The sequence below is a fragment of the Neurospora crassa genome, linkage group II (genome assembly GCF_000182925.2).
Source record: "Neurospora crassa OR74A linkage group II, whole genome shotgun sequence".
Classification (NCBI taxonomy): domain Eukaryota; kingdom Fungi; phylum Ascomycota; class Sordariomycetes; order Sordariales; family Sordariaceae; genus Neurospora; species Neurospora crassa.
The window spans coordinates 470,090-487,014 of NC_026502.1; the positions used below are offsets into that span (position 1 = coordinate 470,090).

The window sequence follows — 16,925 nt, forward strand, 5'->3', positions numbered from 1 at the left end:
TGTTGGCTTGCCAATGGACGATTTCATTGTTTCTCGTAACTGCTGGGAAGACGGATCCTTCCTTCCTGATGAAAGAAACATCAGTCTGTTGAAATGACGTATGGTATTTTATGTGTATCACCTATCGATGCGTTCTTGCCCGTCTAGAGGAGTATCCTTTGCTTATCAGAGGTAGTTGCCTACTTTTCTTTTTCTTTCTTGGACATGTCGAATGATGCAGTATTTCCCGTCAGGAAATTGAAGCTGGTCATGGCCCAGTGCCACCTCCTGGGCAGCTACCCGACGGCCCAGTGGCAGAGGCTACAAAAGCCCTTTGTCAACTCCTGGATTGGCGAAACCCCCTCTCTTCTTCTTCTCTCTCTTTCTCTTCAAGAGAATCACCAGATGCATCATTGATTTCATTACCCACCGACGCTATGCTGGTTTCCATGCCTCATGGTATCCTCCCTTTTTCATCTCAAGCTTCCATCCAAGGTCGTTGCGGGCGCGACGCGCGTCGCAAAGGTAAGTTTCTTTTTTCTCTCCCTTTTTCACTGTCTTCAAACTGCATGGCCCTGACATCGTCCGGCGCTGTTTTTCCCTCCCTTTTTTTTGTCCATGTGCGCACTCACTGTGGTGTTTTTGTGCCCTCTCTTGACCCGTGTTTCCATTCGTCGGCTCATTTTCTTCTTTCTTTCTTCTTTTGCGTTTGGAAGCTCTTCGCCACTACGTTTGCATCCTTCAGGCTAGCAGTCATTACAACCATCAAGTGTTGAATGCCGATTATGATTGATCCTCCTCACGTGTACCTACCTCTAGTTGCTCGACCTTCAATCGCATGTCTTACCATCCCTCTCATTTCATTCAGTCAACTCAACCGTCTTCCTTGAGTCCCGAAGCTCAACCTCCAAGCCATCCTCCTGGGCGATCATCACGATGCTCTCTAACCCGAGCCCTTGACCTCAACTGCCGAGCCAATCCATGTCCTTCCTACCGCCCAAGCACTCTTGCCCTGCCATGCCCGCCCCCCTCTCTCCCTCTCTTTTCACTGATCGAACCACCATCCCGATTCTTCCCTCATCCATTTATCTGTATGACTGTCATTGATTGTTTCTTTGTGTCATTCTTCAATTATCTCATTACTTCCATTGCTTCATGCTAACATATCTCAGAGCCGAGTGAAGAAGCCGAAGCCGAAGAAGACTGCGCTGGTACGTATATTTCGTCTGTTCGGATTTGAAGAGCTCTCACTCCTTGGCAGTCAACGTGTAACTAACTGTTATGCAGCAGAGATTGATGGTAAACACCAACAACAACGCAATTCAGGTTTATGTGCAAGCTGGCTAATATAGGTCAAATGGCGCCTAGGCTCAAAGCAAGGAGGTATGTATGATACGATACAGGGCTATCAACCCAGCGAGTGCTTATATGTTCCTGTCGGCTAACGATATTGAAGAGTCTTCAGAAGCGCACGGACGAGCAGCTGGTGGTAGTCCAGGTAAGTAAATTCTAGGTTATCATCGGTATAATCTACGTATATGAGCTTGTTACTGATAGGTACTTTTATGTTACCTGTTTTTTAGAACCTGACGGCCAAGATCAAAGAAAAAAAGGCGAAGTAGGCAGCCGAGCTGGCCAAAGATCTGGAGAAACTCAGGAGCGAAAACGATAAGCACAAGGTAACTTCATACCAACTTCGATTTGAATACCTTACAGGCACATGCAATTATCAGAAGTGATTACTGATTTTACTATGATTCCAATTAGGCCCTCAAGGACCAGACTGCCGCTGCTCTTTCAGCCGAGGGGCTGGCTGCTTCACTCCAGGCCGATAACGAAGTAAGTACTCACATTTATTGTATTAAACTTCTTGCCAAAGACATTTAGAGTTTAACACCAAGCTAGGCAATGCTTGAAGCCGCCGTTCCTGACGCTTCTCCCACTCCTGGTGCTGGAACTACGCACAAGAGAGTCAGAAACGCTGATTCGGGCGTCGGCAGCTCGGTGGATTCGATTTAATTATTTATTTATGTAGTTAGTATGATGGGGTCACCACCCCCGAAGCTGGCCCCGAGGCCCCCACAAAGGATCTTGAGGGCTACAGAATGAAAAACGACTGTCGAACATGGATGTCTGTATATAGCTGGTTGGGTTCAGTTTATATTGCCAGAGTCCGTATAACAGACCAACACAACGCTTCTGCAAAACTATAGCATGGACCTTGTTCTGGACAAAATAGTTAAGACCTTTGACAATATCCCTTGGGTATACTCCTACCACGCATCTAAGCGTCTTTACTATGTGTTTGTACTTGATTTCTAGGCAATTGCAAGATTGAAATGTCCCAGAGGGATTCTAGCCGAGCTGTATTTGAATTATTATAATGCCTATCACGACTTTGCAACAGCCTTTCTTCATTACAACGAGCGGTACAGTACCGGACTGCAAAGGTCTCAATTGATTTGGTCATGGACGAGCATGGCGTAGAAACCGAGTTGCTACAGAGGGACCTCCCTGTCTGGGCTTATACAATGTGAATATTTAACTTTGGTCAAGAAACGGCCCCTGCCCTGCTCACCGGCTAGGACCAACTCTATCCCGTGTCCAAAGGGAACTGTGGGGGGATGAGTGACTCGCTGCCAGCTGCTGTGTTCAGTTCAATTCAGTTCGTTCCCTTTAGTTCAGAACCATTTAGTTCCTGAAAGGTTGCGTGATCTCCTGAGAGTCTGAGTCGAAAGTTCTTCCGTCTCGTCTGGAACCCACATGAGTTGAAATGTTGGAGAACCACTGCATCAATCGTGGCGCTTTTCCTCGTGCCGTCACCATTGTACTGGTATCAGGAAAGAAGGGTTGTATGTACTTTAGGAACCAAAGATAAACCGCATATTGCTCAGATTACAAAAGTGAATTTCCTACTATCGATAGAATTCGTGGTAGGTGGTAGTTAGTGTAGGTACCTAGGTAGGTAAGTAGGTAGGTAGGTATCGTGTCAGTCAAGACATGGATAGATAGGTAGGTAGGTAGGATGGCTTGAACGTTTCGGGCAGGAACTGAAGAAAGCTGATTGACTTGCCAGGCAGGGTATGTCGTCCATGATAAGATTGATGCCGAGACATACCTTGCGTTGCAGTCTGATATCACTGCTCGTTATCGTAAGAAAGTGGCCGTTACGAAACTGTGATGCTTGGGGGTTACGACAATTGGAAACGGTGTTGGATAGAGTCCCTTGTGCATATTCCTATCCAAAAATCACCTAACACTCTACATTCATGTTAGAAGTGTATGTGATAATGACGGTTGGATGCACGAAAAGTAGGAGTATATATATATATAGAGAGAGAGAGAGAGAGAGAGAGAGAGAGAGAGAGAGAGAGAGAGAGAGAGAGAGAGAGAGAGAGAGAGTGAACGCGGACCCAGGTCCAAGTGGTAGACGCTGGCCACACGCGCAAAGCGAGGAAGACCATGTGCAACTGCGAGATGGTACCTACCTACCTAAGGTATCCATGTCATTGGGATCCCATACGTCAGCGGCTTCGTACCTAGACAAGAGACCTAGACATCGGTATGTAGGTGAGGTGCCTGGTGGATATCTACGGGAGCTTTGACTGACATGATGAAGTAGAGGTACCTAGGTAGTGAAGACGCTGCCCAATCGGTGTATGTGACATGCACTCACTGGTGATAAAGGACACAGAGAGGTACCTACGAAGACGCCACCCTATCGAATTATGGTCCAATCACGGACGGACGGACGATCAGTTACGGTTACTACCTACCTACCTGTAAGTAAGGTACCTACCTACCTACGTGAGTTGTTTCCCCTGGGGTGGACGGATCGCCAATGCAACTGGTTTGTCGGGTGCTGCTGATGCCAGGGTTCCAGTGGGTAGGTAGGTGGAGTGAAGGGGTGGTTATTTGGGAGACAGGACTAAGAAGACTAAGACAAAAACCTAGGTACCAAGAGAATACCTACCTTCAATAGCCTACTAACAACCATTGCTCTTTCTAAGTGTATATACAAGGAATGATGTCAAATGTTACCTCTAACTAGGTACTTATCTTGTCCAGGTGAACATTGACTTAATGAGCGTTGCCTACAAATGTGGTGCGCTGGCGTGGAGGACTGGACAGGAGGAAGAGGAGTGGAATGAGTTGGTTGTACTTTCTTGGTTCAACATGGTAATATCTTTTTGTTTTCTTACAACTCGACATATCTCCGTTTATTACTATTATTATCATCACACATTGTTCATACATTCTCTTTTTTTCTCCTTTATGCCCTCGTAATGGCATCAACATCCACCACCACCCCGTCTCCCTTCTTGCTCGTCGCCATTCCCACTCCATTGACGGCTTCCTCCTCACTTCCAAACGACAAAGCCTCCGACTCAACAGCCTCTGTCCCCCTTTTAACCCTGACAACACTTGCTGACTTCCCTGCACTATCAACATCAACATCAGTATACACCCCCGACTCCGACCCCGATTCGCCAGCCGCAGCCGGGGACTTAGTCTTAACCATAGCAGCAGCAGTGTTAGACTCCCCCACCGGCTCCGAAAACCCATACCACGCCACCACCGCCACGCCTAGTATACCCGTAAAACAACTCATAGTCAAAGCCGCGATGCCTCCGCCCGTAAACCCCGCGGGGATCGGCTTAGGCGGGCTCGGTTGTCCGTCCAGCACCAACCACTGCGACAGATCATTTTTGTCTTTCCCACCCCGTCCCGCAGCGTTGCCCTCAAAGGGGATCGGATCCTGTCTATCCCTGCACGCAGCAAGATGGTCCGCGGGAAGGTTAATCGTTTGCTGCAGGACCGAAGGAGCTTCGATAAACGTCACTGCCAATCCGCTGATCATGTGCCACTCGATGTGGCAGTGGAAGAGCCAGACGCCGGGGTTGTCGGCTTGGAACCGGATGACTGCGTTGCCGTTGGGTTCTACGACGAGGGTGTCGCGGCGCATTGGGGCCGTGTGGTTAGAGCCGTTGGATGTGGAGAAGGAGGATGTGGAGGAGGAGGAGGAGGAGGAGGGAGACCAAGTTCCTTCGTCGGCGCCAGAGCGGTGGAGGATCTGGAACTGGTGTCCGTGTAGATGGAAGGGGTGGCGGCCTGAGTCGAGGTTGTTGAGCACGATTTGAACGATGGAGTTGTGCGAGAGGATGAATGGGTGGGTGTAGGTGCCGTAGATGGAGGGGTTGGTGGTCAGATCCATGTCCTGGGAAGAGGAGGAGTTGGGGGAGGAGAGGACGGTGTACAGAGTGGGCACGCGGGGAGGGACGTAGGTGATGTCGTTGAAGAAGGCGTAGTTGGCGCCGGAGGCGAGGTTGTTCATGGTTACGTTGAGGGTGATGGTTTGGTCGGGAGAAGGGAGGGTGGTGAGGTTGTCTTGGGGAAAGAGGAGAGTGTCGTCCAGGGGGGTGAGGGAGTCAAGGGGGGTAGGGAGGGGAAGGGGGGCGGTGGGGTTGTAGAGGAGGTAGCTGGTTACGTTGGTGTTGAGGCCTGGGGGGATGGTGTCGAAGAGGGTCTACGTTTGATGTTAGATATATGGCGAAAAGGAGGAGATGAAGGAAGAAAGGTGACTTACCGTGTCCATGCTGGCGATGATGGGAAAATTGCGGGAAGTTTCCTTCTTGGCCGTGAGGAGAAAGCTGCATCTCTGGGCGGCAGCCACGTAGACCATGTTTGTCTCGGTAGGATGGACGTAGACACCATCCATCTCCACGACGGTGATGGTGTGGTCTTCAACCCAGATGTACTGACCCGCGAAAGCGCCAATGTTTGCGATGCGGAACAGGTAAGTCCTGTCGGGCACCATGGGCATGGTCAAGTTCTGAGTGTCGTTCATGAGGGCGGACTTGGGAACCGGCTCGGCTCCGGTTGGGTTGTACTTGCTCATGAAGCGAGGCTGCAGCAATGACATGCGGTCATGGTACCAATCCGAAACGGTGAGGACAAGCTCTTCATCGTACTCAAACGGGGCTTTGGGATCGTGAATGACGAGGGGTCCTCTGAACCCGTCGGGATATTGGCCTTTGTTGTGGGAGTGATACCAGTAGGTGCCTGGCTGGTCGACGGTGAAGTTGTAGGTGAAGCTGGCACCCGGGGGGATAGGACATTGTGTGACCATGACAGGGCCGTCCATGTGGTTTGACCCGTTCATGAACAAGCCATGGAAGTGAAGGGAGGTGTCTTCATCACCGAGCGAGTTGTGGAGGTTGACGATGAGGCGATCACCAACTTGGACATCTATCCTCGGAGGCGGCCATTGGTTGTTGATGCCAATGACCGGTCGCTCGGCCAGGCCGTCTGGATTGGCCGTGATCCATGACACGTTGAAGTCATAGACGACGGTGGCAGCATGTGCTGCTGCTGTGGTGAGGGAAAGAAGGGCGATCCGTGACAGTATCCTCATTGTGGGGGGCTTGTGATGTCGGTCGACAGTGGCTGAATGTCGAACTTGAGACGGACGGACGTTGTCCGAGTAAGAAGATCTGATAAACTTGGTCAAAAAAGATCTGATAAAACCCAGGCTTGCCAAGTCAGTCAGTCAGTCAGTCAGTCAAGAGAAGTGGAAAGAGGGGAATTCGGAGCGGTGGGTCATCACTCAACACTTTCCCACCCGGGCACCGAGTGTCACCTCGGCCTCGGTCTTGGAAAGCCCAGCCCAGCCTCGTGGCATCATGAGTCAAGCAAGCAAGCAAGCTCCTCTTTCCGGTTCACAAGACCGAACCCATTTTTTGCATGGCACAAGAATTATTGTTGTGATTGATTGACCGATCGAAATACTACATGTCTGGTTTCTCGGGTAAGTCCGTTGTACTGTGTAACAGCGGACAGAAAAGAACCTAGAGGTATGTAATGAACTGCCTGCGCATGGGACCCTTGGTGGTGGTGGTGTTCGAGGCCAGGCCCAGCCGGGTGGAAGGAGAGGAGAGCGGTGGAGAGGCATCGTCCGAAGCGCTTTATCTAATCAATCAATCTAGGGAACTGAGCTGAGGATCGTTCGAGATCTCCCCCCAGCTGCGCGATATATCATGTTAGCGTCATGGAGGTTTGCGCCGGGCCAATCGGTGGCTTTCATTCTCCTGCAGGGCCGATACAGTTGGATACACGCTCTGCTCTGCAGGTCCTGATGAATGCAGTATGGTAAATGCTAGAGTTTGGTGCCCAAGTTATATTACTATGGAAAGGCGTCCTAGCTGCTACATGTAAGCTGGTTAGTTAGGGCTGGTTCTGTCTTTACAAAAGATGGTTCTTTGCTCACCTTCAAAACTCCAGAGGTAACGCTCGAAATTTAGCAGGCAGAGTTGGGGAACAGACAGACAACGGGTATAGGTATGCTGGCAGAGGTTTAGGTAACATGATCAAGCTTTCCGGCTATTGCGGGGCGCGCTATAGTGGAAAAATTGCAAGGGTAGCATAAAAGACCCGCCCTTCCATTCTCCATACCACATGGCATCGAACCGGGTTATTTCCGGGTAACATAACCAAACAGCACAATCTGATATGGCAGCGCGCAAAGGAACAGTCAGTCCATGGCAGTATGCCGAGGTGACAGGAATACACTAGAGGTACGGTATGTATTAAATGAACAGAAAGGAACCAGGCAGTTGTGAGTAGGTACCTCTAGGTAAACTCCACGGCAAATGGACTGAGTGTGCACTTGACTTGACCGCTCGGTTGCTAACCAGCCGGTTCCTTCCTTCTTGGGAATGGGCATCAGACATCTCCTTCCTTGCTTGGCTCCATGGGCGCACAAGGTAGATGTTGTGTGTTCCATCCATGGGATGGCGGATGCCACTAGACCGTGACTATTCCTTTTCCATTTATCGGGTGAAACAGGAAGTACGTACCACCTCGAGGTACACTAGACTAGACCAAGTCTAGAACCAAGTACAGTACCAGTGTTCCCTCTGCCGCTTTTATCAGATCCTTACCTAGTTCTTTTTCCACTTCAGTCAGTTGCTTCTACTGCACCACTGCACCATCTTCTTCAACCACTTCTCTTCTCACCCTTCAACTAAGGGAACCACCCGCCCGTCAGTCTCAGCCTGCTGCAGACCTGAAGACAGCCAAGCCAACATGCAACTCTTTTCCGTCCCCATCTTCCTCCTCGTCTTCCGCGAGACCATCGAGACATCCATCATTGTCTCGGTCCTCCTCGTCTTTCTCAAGCAAACCCTCGCCTCCCCGTCGTCGTCATCATCTCCAGCAGAGGCAATAAGCCATGCCGCCGCCACCGCTGCCGCTGCTGACGATGATGAACTCAAACATCCCTCCTCCTCCTCCACCACCAACAACAACTCCGATTCACCACAACAACAACCCGTAGTTGTTGATCTCCGTGTGTACAATGCCCTCCGCCGCCAAATCCTCCTTGGTACCGTCCTCGGCTTCATTCTGTGCATTGCCATTGGCGGCGCCGTCATTGGCGTCTTTTACACCCTTGGCGTCAACAAGTGGGAGAGCTCGGGCGCAGAGCTCAACTGGGAAGGAGCATTTTGTCTCTTGGCCAGTGTGATTATCAGTGTGGTGGGCGCGGCGCTGTTGCGAGTGGGCAGGATGAAGGAGAAATGGAGGGGCAAGATGATTAAGGCTATGGAGGGGAAGGAGAAGAACAAGAAGAAGTCAAAGGGTGGGAGAGTTGCCGGGGGGGAGGAAGATATGGAGCGAGGAGAGACCGTGGAAAGACAACGTGGATGGTGGGTCAAGTTCAAGGCGTGGATGGAACGATATGTCATGTTTATTCTACCCTTCGTGACGGTCCTGCGAGAGGGCGTGGAGGCGATTGTCTTTGTTGCTGGTGTGTCGTTCGCGGCGCCGGCGACTTCGATTCCGATTCCTGCCATTGTTGGCGTCATCGTGGGATCGTTGGTGGGGGTGGTTCTGTACAAGTGAGTTTCTCTTCCTCCCCCTCGTCGGCCTGAGCGGTAACTGATAATGTTCCTTCCCAGATTCGGATCCTCAACCAAATTGCAACTCTTTCTCGTCCTCTCGACATCTCTCCTCTACCTCGTCGCAGCTGGCCTCTTCTCTCGCGCAATCTGGGCCTTGGAGAGCCAGCAATGGGCCAAAGCCATCGGAAGTGATGCTGTGGAACTCGGTAGTGGCCCTGGATCCTACGATATTGACAAATCTGTCTGGCATGTGGACTGTTGCAGCCCGCAAGTGAACGGTGGAGGCGGTTGGGGCATTTTCAACGCCATCTTCGGCTGGACCAACTCGGCGACATACGGCTCCGTTATTGGATACGACCTGTACTGGCTGGTTGTCATTGTGTCGTTCCTCGTCATGCGATACCGCGAGGTGAAGGGGAAATGGCCGTTGATCCCACAGAAGACCGAGGTTGAAGATGGCAGCGAAAAGGGTAGCCTTTTTGGCAGGTTGAGCTGGAGAAAGGGCAGGGCTTGAGAATGTCTGTATTTGCATCATGTATTGCAGGTCAAAGCCGCCGCGTGCGTGGCACAGAAGAAGGAAAAAAAAGGGGGGGTCATCTACATAAAAAAAAACTCAACAAGAAGAGAAATAAAAACAGATATTTTAAAACCAGTTGACGTGGCTCATCAGTGAACCCCCAGTGCTCTGCTAGATAAGATACAACTCCCGCCGTGTACGAATTGGATAGCACACTGGTGAGATGGCGTCTTGCTCACTTCTATATTTTATCTATTTACCGGGTCATCAAGACAACTTTTGATCAAGCAATATGCCCTCATCTAAAACGCCATCTCATGCCAACCAACACTCTGTTCTTGATTTCCTCAATACTCCTCCGCCGTCCAATCCCACTCATCAGCCAGAAACAGTTCCATGGCCATCTTGCTCGTCCCCAGCGTACTACTATATCTCATTCTCGGATCCGCCGCCAGCGTTCTAGTGAACCTAAAAACCTTAGTATTTTTCCCTTTCTCCCTGCCACCATCTTTTTCTTCTTGCCGTCTCTCCACCAAACTAACCCAACTCACTTCCTCCCTCCTCTTCTCCCAATCCGCCCTCTTGATGAGTACCACCTCGCTATTCAGCATAGCCTGCACGTAATCCAAAACCGGCAACATCCTCGTCCGCAATCCGCAGTTCGTATGATGTCGATCAATCTGATAACTCGGACACTGTCGTAAAATCGCCACGAAATGGTTGATTTCCATTGTCGAAATTCCCCCCAGATCATCTTTATTGCCACCAGAAGAAGAAGAAGACTTGGGGGGACCAAAAACCACGCCCATACCCGGGTTATGTCCATCCACTTTCGCCAGCGGATTCTCCCCGCCGCCGTCGAATTGAGCGATAGCCCGATCGAAACTTGCCGGACTAAAGTCTACTAGACTCAAGAGTCCCTTGGTGCAAAGAAACCGAATCATCTCGCCTAGTTGGTAACTGTCGCAGCTGGCGCTGCTCTCGTACCCTAGTTTGCATTGACGACCTTGTGCGGCGGCTTGTAAGGCCGAGGCGGCGTTGGATGTGAAGCTTGAACCTATCCCCGCACTACTGGTGGTGATGGAGCGGGTCTGTGGTGGGCGGACGATGTAGAGACGCAAAAAGTGGCGGGGGATGGATGCCAAGACGGAAAGGAGGCAGGTGCGTCGATAGGAAAGTTCGTCTTCGAGAGTGTCGGGGAGGGACCACCATTTTGCTTTGTATTTGTATTTGTATTTGTTGTGTTTGTATTGATTTCGAGGGTATAAATTCTCAGGGTTATGGTGAGCGGCAGGGTTAGGATCAGAAGAGGTGTAGTCGGGTTCAGATTCGGAATAATCTTCTTCATCATCAGGGGAAGCGGAAAGGGTCCAGCGGCGGGATCCATAGAGAATGAGTTCGCGGGTGGCGGATTGGAACTTGAGTGGGAGGTCGAGAAGCCAGGAAACCAAGATTTTCTGGCGCAAGAGTTCTTCGCCCGCAAAAGTGAGGGCGTGCCCGTCTTGGTCTTTGGTGAGGCGGGTGGGTGTCGCGGGCCATTTTAAGGGGGTCTGGGAGGAAGAAGAAGAAGAAGAAGGGAGACGGGAGAGGGAGGGCGTGCAGGAGAAACGGTCGGCGAGGAGGGCGAGGGTGGTTAGGTAGGGGATTGTCAGGGGGGGTGCTGCTGGTGCTGCTGGTTCGGTGGTGACTGGTTCGTTCGGCGTTTCTGGCTTTTGTAGTGTTGGCTTTGGTTGTCCCTTTTGTGATGTTTTGTCTAAAGGCTTTTTGAGGCCGTTTGTTGGCTGGGTGCCTTTGGTTGGTGTCTTGGTTGGTGGTTTTGGGGCTGGTTTTTGGCCTTTCGTTGTTGCTGCCGTTTTGGATACTACTGGTTTTGGTGTCGGTGTTGCTGCTGCTGCTGCTGGTGGTGGTGGTGGTAGTGATGCTTCTGCTGGAGGTTCCGCCGATGTCTCATCTGCCGGCGGCGGTACCCTCCCATGATGCAGTATATACAGCAAATCATGAAAGATATACCTCATCTCCGCACTCTGCGTGGCCTCGTCATCTTCTCTAATGCTCACCCGTGGGAGCTGCGTCCAGTCCGCCTCGCCAGGACTAATGTCTTCCAGCGAAAGCTTAGCAAGAGCCGCCTCAACAGCTTTGGCCTCAGCAAAACGCGTGTCTGAAAGCAAACGGGCAAAGTAGGGCGAATGCTCTTTAAGGACAGAGAGATGAACGCGGAAACCAACTCTTTCTCTAGGCTTGGGCGGTGGTCTCGGTGGTCTTGCTGGCGTCTTTGCGGGTCCTTGTCCGGGTATTGTTGCCTTGCTGGTCCGAGGAGTTGGTCGGGAGGAAAAGGCGGCAAAGGCTTTCTTGGCGGCGAGAATGACGGGTTTGGAGGTCTCGAAGGTTACGTCGAGGATTATGTCGCCGTTGGGAACGATTTCGACGATTTCTAGGTCGGTACTGCCGACGCCGTTGATGGGTGTTGACATGATGGGCTTGGGATGAGATGAAGTGATTGAGGATGAGGAGGATGTCATCCAGTTGGTGGTGTCTCGCTTATATCCAACCCTTCACACATCCATCGAAAGAGAAGTCAATTAAGACTGATCAATTTGAGAGGTCTTCCTGGATTGGAAGGTGAGTTGACGAGCTCTACACTTCCACTTCAAGCAGGTGTCGATGTCTGATATTGAAGATTACGTGATCAGCCAGAATGGTTCGCGTCGCAAATCTTCACGCCAACCGGCTGACCAAACAAGACAGTACATGACATTGTGAGATGATTCATATTTCAAAAGCTTTATTCTTTTACTCACTTGTGATTCACAGAGACGAAACCGCCACAGGTCCAACTCTTCAACCGGAGAAACAGGAATGTGGATGTCCTTGGAATTGTTGTTATCGTCTAAATTCTGTATCATTTCATTGTGAAGCGGCTAGTGATGCAGGAGGCGATATTGTTAGTGCAGTCGCTATGTACACTACGTACAAGTAACTTTAAGAGGTCCAATCCAGGGCGGGCATCTGGGGTCTTCCGAGATCGGATCTGGAACCATGTCTCGTTCATCACAAGAAAGGAGAACGAACCCCTATCCACATGTTTCTCGTGTTTGTTTGCCTTGTATTGATAGATCCTGTAGACCCAAAATCAATCAATCACTGAATCCATCAATCAAGGTGTTTGCTTGTTTTCTGTCCACCGCTGGAATGAAACGTGGTATGGACAGCCAAGGTAGCAAGTACCTAGACTAGCTGTAGCAGCGAGTGATAATATCCGGTAATGATTAGGTAAAACAGAGGGCGGCCGAGACCGCTACACTGCTGGATGCCTCCAGCTGACCCACGACAAGGCCGCCCCGACCAACTGTAAAAGACCCAAGACCACCATCGTGCACTTTGGCGTCAATCCCGTCATTCAGCCCCATGTCGTTGCCAAGAAACCGACGTCAACCTCTTCGGCCAGCTTCCTCTCTCTCTTTTTTCCCTGGCATCCCGCTCCCCATCCCCATCCCCATCCCCATCCCCCCTTACACCTGACCGTTTGCTATGCTCACCAGAGCAGATACGATTTTTCTCAAGTTGCTTTTCTCCGCCTTTCCCTACAACTTGTTGTCTTGACACCTCGTCGCCGTCACCTCAGATCGCAACCTAGGTCAGCTTGGATAGGCAATGGCCGCCGTGCGCCGCCGTTCCCCAACCCAGTCTCTCGTATCTGCTCTCCAACACCTCGAGCCTGCTTCTTTCCACGCCAAAGCTCCCAGAGCTGCCCACCAAGACACCGAACTGCTGCTAGATGCCTTTATGGGCTATCTCTCTACCTTCTTCCACCATCCTCCCACAGCTACGCGACCTACGATGAGACGAGTAACGATGCCCGGTCCGCGGGTCCTGCGCACAGCTGCCGGTAGACGCTACCTCCATGCATACGCACGACCCTCGAGAACCTCCTCCAGCTCGACAATAAGCGCCGACGAGCTTTGCGACCGTTTCCGAACCCATACCCTCACCGACCGAACCTCGAAGCGCAAGTTCCACAACTACTTTGTCACCCATCTGCCGTCGTCCTCCTTACATCCCGATTCTCGGTTACAACATCCCCACCATAAGCTCCCGAGATCGGCATCGGTACCACACAAGCAGGATCCCGGAGCTGCTCCGGCTGCTGTACCTCCCAACATACCCAGTCGCGACCTCACCGTCGTCCGAATTCCCCTACGAAGCGCAAAACACCATTTTGGCACGGCCGTCTCGCGCGGTCAACGTAACTACAATGAAGACACAAACCAGGCTGGTACAATCAGCATGCCGTCCTTTGCCAAACGAGCTCCCATGAGCCTCGTTCGCAGCCAGTTGCGGTCTCTTAATGAGAACGCCACGGCAAATAGCGCGTTTGGAGACCCCCAGATCTTCTACTTTGCCGTCTTTGACGGCCACGGCGGCTCCGAGTGTAGCGAGTTCCTAAGGGACGAGCTACATGGCTACATCGAACAGGCAGCATTGGACTTTGGTCTGCAGAGTAGTTTGCAAAGACAAGGCACAAGTCTGGACAGCTTGAGTAACCCAACGGAAACGTTTGGAAATGCGCCCAGGAGCAGTAGAGATGCACTTAATCGGATCGACATGAAGAGCGCCGAAGAAGTCCAGGATCGGCTCAACGTACCGGAAACCAAAGGCAATGCCGTCGTCGAAGAAGCTTCCCACGAGCCACCCCTTGAGGGAGACCAGCCCACACCAGCTGTAGCAGACGCAGCCAAGGCCGAAGAGCTTGAAATAGACCTCTTGGACGAGTACCGCAACACAGTAGGAGGCTACTTTCGCCGCTTCAACTCTCGCTACTTTTCCGAACGAGCAGGCGGCCGACCCCGCCAGTCCGGTTCCAATGCCGCCTCCTCCACGGACGATAACAAGAACAAGCTCCAGCCGCAAAGTGACGAAACCCCTGCCACCACGCCCGTGACCGTCGAAACCGTCCTCACCTACGCCTTCCTCCGCGCCGACCTCGACTTCATCACCGCCCAAGCCCGCAAGCCCGACCCCGACGACCTCCAAGTTGCCGACAACCCCGTCAACAAGGACGAAGTTCTCGGTCAACCGCACCTCCCGCCTTCCGGGCACCGCATCGGCGGCCCCGCGCGCTTTAAGGGCGGCTCCACGGCCTCGATCGCCCTGATTGCCACTCCCACTCCGGCACCCTTCTGGCACCCGGCGGCACACAGCACCTTGCTCGTCGCTCATGTCGGCGACACCCGCGTATTGCTCTGCGAAACCGCCACCGGCCTCCCTCGACCCTTGACGCACGACCACCACCCCTCCAGCCCCGTCGAGACCCGCCGATTGATGCGCTACGCCGAGTCGCTGATCACCGACTCCTTTGGCGAGGAACGCATCGGCGGCCTGGCCAACAGCCGCTCATTCGGCGACATGCAGTCCAAACGCATCGGCGTGTCTGCAGAGCCCGAGATTATACGGGTCAATATGGAACCGGCCGAGTACTCGTTTCTGGTGCTGATGAGCGACGGCGTGAGCGGCACCCTCAGTGACCAGGAGGTGGTGGATGTGATTAAAGAAGCCAGGACCCCCGAGGAGGGCGCCAAGAATGTCATTGAGTATGCGACTGAGGTGTCGGCCGATGGCGATAATGCTACGTGTCTGGTGGTGAGACTGGGCGGGTGGGAGAGAAGGATGGAAGGCGGGTTGGGAAGCTTGGGGACCAAGGAGATTAGGGATGCAAGGAGGGCGGAGGCGTTGGATCCCAGGAGGGGGAGGCGGTGATTTTGTTTTATTCTTTCTGATATGGTTTGGCGATAGAACGTACTGTAGACAGCGCTGTTCGGTTTTCGTTTCTTGTGACTTATGTTCAAGTACATAATGATGGTTTTATTTTGAGTGTTTGTTTGGGACGCATAGCATCAGCATGCGGTGGGGTGGGTGTTGGGAGAGGGGCTGAAGCATCGAATATCACATCGATCCCATTTATATGATCGTTGAAATCGGTAAAGTGTAACGTTTGGGGGAGAGAGAGAAAGTAGAAAATCCTGATCGCGTTGCTGCGAGGCATAGTACCTGGAGAGAGACTTACACGTCTACTTAACATGCAATATAGAGCATCTATACCCCTCGGAGATGAACTGCTATCATGTTTTCGTGAACGTCTTGTTTGCGCAAGTCTAGGGAATCAAACCATGTGCCTCCTTGATTGATCGTAGTCAAAGTAGGTTAGCATTTGCCAGCGTAGTAGCAGTGTGATGATTACGACGCCCTGCTCGATTCAACGACCAAGTTCAAAATATTAAAGAAACAAGAACCAAAGGGACTTTACCAGAATGTAATGTTAGACAGGAGCGTAGAAAGTGGTGGTTGGGTACTATTTGTGCAAGACCATGTTCTGCGTGATTGTAAAGGTAGACTTGGAGAGCGGTATATAGGTAGGTTGTCAATGCAATTTTGTTCAATAACAACCAGCGGTTGTATAGTGTAGCGGTTATCACTCCGGATTCTGAGTCTCCAAATCATCAGAAAGTATATTCCGGCAACCCCGGTTCGATTCCGGGTACGACCTCTCCTTTTGGGCTTTTTTTTTGTTCCTTCACATTACTTCAACTTTCCATATTCAGTCGCTTTTTTGCCTCGAGTTTTGTTTTTCCACCGCTCCCGGATATTTCTTTCTCCCTAGTCCCCCCTTTTTCTATCTTTTATTTACTCCTATTATTCCCTTATATAGTAAACATATACACACAAGTATGCGGCTTTTCCTACTACACCACTATGCAAAGGAATGGAACACAACCCCACCAACCCCACACATCTAGTCTAGAAAGTTCGTTCCGAATTGCCTCACCTTCATCCACAAATCCAGCTACATAGGTCCGCATTCTAGCAGGCGTACATCAACAAGAACCAAACGCAGTTCCAAGACAAGGTTCTATAGTGTAGCGGTTATCACTCCGGATTCTGAGTCTACCAATCATCAGAAACATTCCGGCAACCCCGGTTCGATTCCGGGTAGGACCTTCTCTTTTGATTTTTTTTTTTTTTTTCAAAACCTCTTTCCCTTACCTTATATGACACCTCTTGCTTCTTCCCTTTTACCATTTTCTTTTTCCGGGTTTTTGGTTCTCTGCTACAAACTGTTATGCTTGTTCTTCCCGTTGGAGGTGCTTGGTCCATCTATAACACGGATCTTCGAGCGCGTGTCGTTGTCGTCGCTCGGATCTAGACCTAGGTATGCGAAACGATGATTTGAATCCACATCACTGACATTGAACGGGCGAGGTAATTGTGAGTCCTGGCTCTTCGTGCAAGGACGTTGATGATGTTTTGTCGGGTGGGTTGGTGTTACTGGTGTGCTTCTCGCGACGGCGGCGTATCATGGAACGAAGCTCGTGATACCTATCTGTACTGATTAGGAGGACGACTCGAGGGTACTAGAACTAGGTGGTTAGTAGTTATCAGGCAAGTTATCTTCGCACCGCAATGATGGCATTTTCGACATGATACTTGTACCTTTCTCCGTCAAGTCGAGCCACTTGCCCATTAGATCGCCAAAG

The 16,925-nt window shown here is 51.3% G+C and overlaps 5 protein-coding genes and 2 non-coding genes across 7 annotated transcripts; 5 read left to right on the forward strand and 2 right to left on the reverse strand.

Annotated features, from left to right (window-relative positions):
* Positions 1-402: 402 nt before the first annotated feature.
* NCU03499 (hypothetical protein) lies at positions 403-1,998 on the forward strand (the record flags this gene model as incomplete). Its single annotated transcript, XM_950743.3, has 7 exons — positions 403-504; positions 1,152-1,190; positions 1,267-1,278; positions 1,348-1,362; positions 1,436-1,477; positions 1,747-1,818; positions 1,885-1,998. Exons 1-7 carry the CDS (start codon positions 436-438, stop codon positions 1,996-1,998), a joined length of 363 nt encoding a protein of 120 aa, XP_955836.3. The 5' UTR covers positions 403-435.
* A 2,128-nt stretch (positions 1,999-4,126) lies between these two features.
* On the reverse strand, positions 4,127-6,715 carry NCU03498 (Lcc3). Its single transcript, XM_950742.2, has 2 exons — positions 5,567-6,715; positions 4,127-5,506 (listed from the first exon to the last, which is right to left on the reverse strand). The coding sequence occupies exons 1-2, from the start codon at positions 6,392-6,394 to the stop codon at positions 4,253-4,255; spliced, it is 2,082 nt and encodes a 693-aa protein (XP_955835.1). The 5' UTR covers positions 6,395-6,715; the 3' UTR covers positions 4,127-4,252.
* A 1,193-nt stretch (positions 6,716-7,908) lies between these two features.
* On the forward strand, positions 7,909-9,531 carry NCU03497 (plasma membrane iron permease). Its single transcript, XM_950741.3, has 2 exons — positions 7,909-8,876; positions 8,937-9,531. The coding sequence occupies exons 1-2, from the start codon at positions 8,065-8,067 to the stop codon at positions 9,391-9,393; spliced, it is 1,269 nt and encodes a 422-aa protein (XP_955834.1). The 5' UTR covers positions 7,909-8,064; the 3' UTR covers positions 9,394-9,531.
* A 100-nt stretch (positions 9,532-9,631) lies between these two features.
* NCU03496 (hypothetical protein) lies at positions 9,632-12,265 on the reverse strand. The gene is made up of 2 exons (XM_950740.2): positions 12,195-12,265; positions 9,632-12,061 (listed from the first exon to the last, which is right to left on the reverse strand). The coding sequence occupies exon 2, from the start codon at positions 11,913-11,915 to the stop codon at positions 9,744-9,746; it is 2,172 nt and encodes a 723-aa protein (XP_955833.2). The 5' UTR covers positions 11,916-12,061; positions 12,195-12,265; the 3' UTR covers positions 9,632-9,743.
* Positions 12,266-12,796: 531 nt separating this feature from the next.
* On the forward strand, positions 12,797-15,499 carry NCU03495 (protein phosphatase 2c). The gene has a single exon (XM_950789.2). It carries the CDS (start codon positions 13,048-13,050, stop codon positions 15,148-15,150), a length of 2,103 nt encoding a protein of 700 aa, XP_955882.1. The 5' UTR covers positions 12,797-13,047; the 3' UTR covers positions 15,151-15,499.
* A 342-nt stretch (positions 15,500-15,841) lies between these two features.
* Positions 15,842-15,937, forward strand: NCU15253. The gene has a single exon. It is a non-coding gene; the product is annotated as a tRNA-Gln (tRNA).
* A 359-nt stretch (positions 15,938-16,296) lies between these two features.
* NCU15254 lies at positions 16,297-16,389 on the forward strand. The gene has a single exon. It is a non-coding gene; the product is annotated as a tRNA-Gln (tRNA).
* Positions 16,390-16,925: the final 536 nt, after the last annotated feature.

Coding starts and splice junctions, on each gene's coding strand:
- NCU03498 (XM_950742.2), bottom strand. CDS start 6,394: ATGAGGATACTGTCACGGATCGCCCTTCTTTCCCTCACCACAGCAGCA. Junction 5,507..5,566: donor TCATCGCCAGCATGGACACG/GTAAGTCACCTT, acceptor CATCAAACGTAG/ACCCTCTTCGACACCATCCC.
- NCU03497 (XM_950741.3), top strand. CDS start 8,065: ATGCAACTCTTTTCCGTCCCCATCTTCCTCCTCGTCTTCCGCGAGACC. Junction 8,877..8,936: donor GTGGGGGTGGTTCTGTACAA/GTGAGTTTCTCT, acceptor GTTCCTTCCCAG/ATTCGGATCCTCAACCAAAT.
- NCU03496 (XM_950740.2), bottom strand. CDS start 11,915: ATGACATCCTCCTCATCCTCAATCACTTCATCTCATCCCAAGCCCATC.
- NCU03495 (XM_950789.2), top strand. CDS start 13,048: ATGGCCGCCGTGCGCCGCCGTTCCCCAACCCAGTCTCTCGTATCTGCT.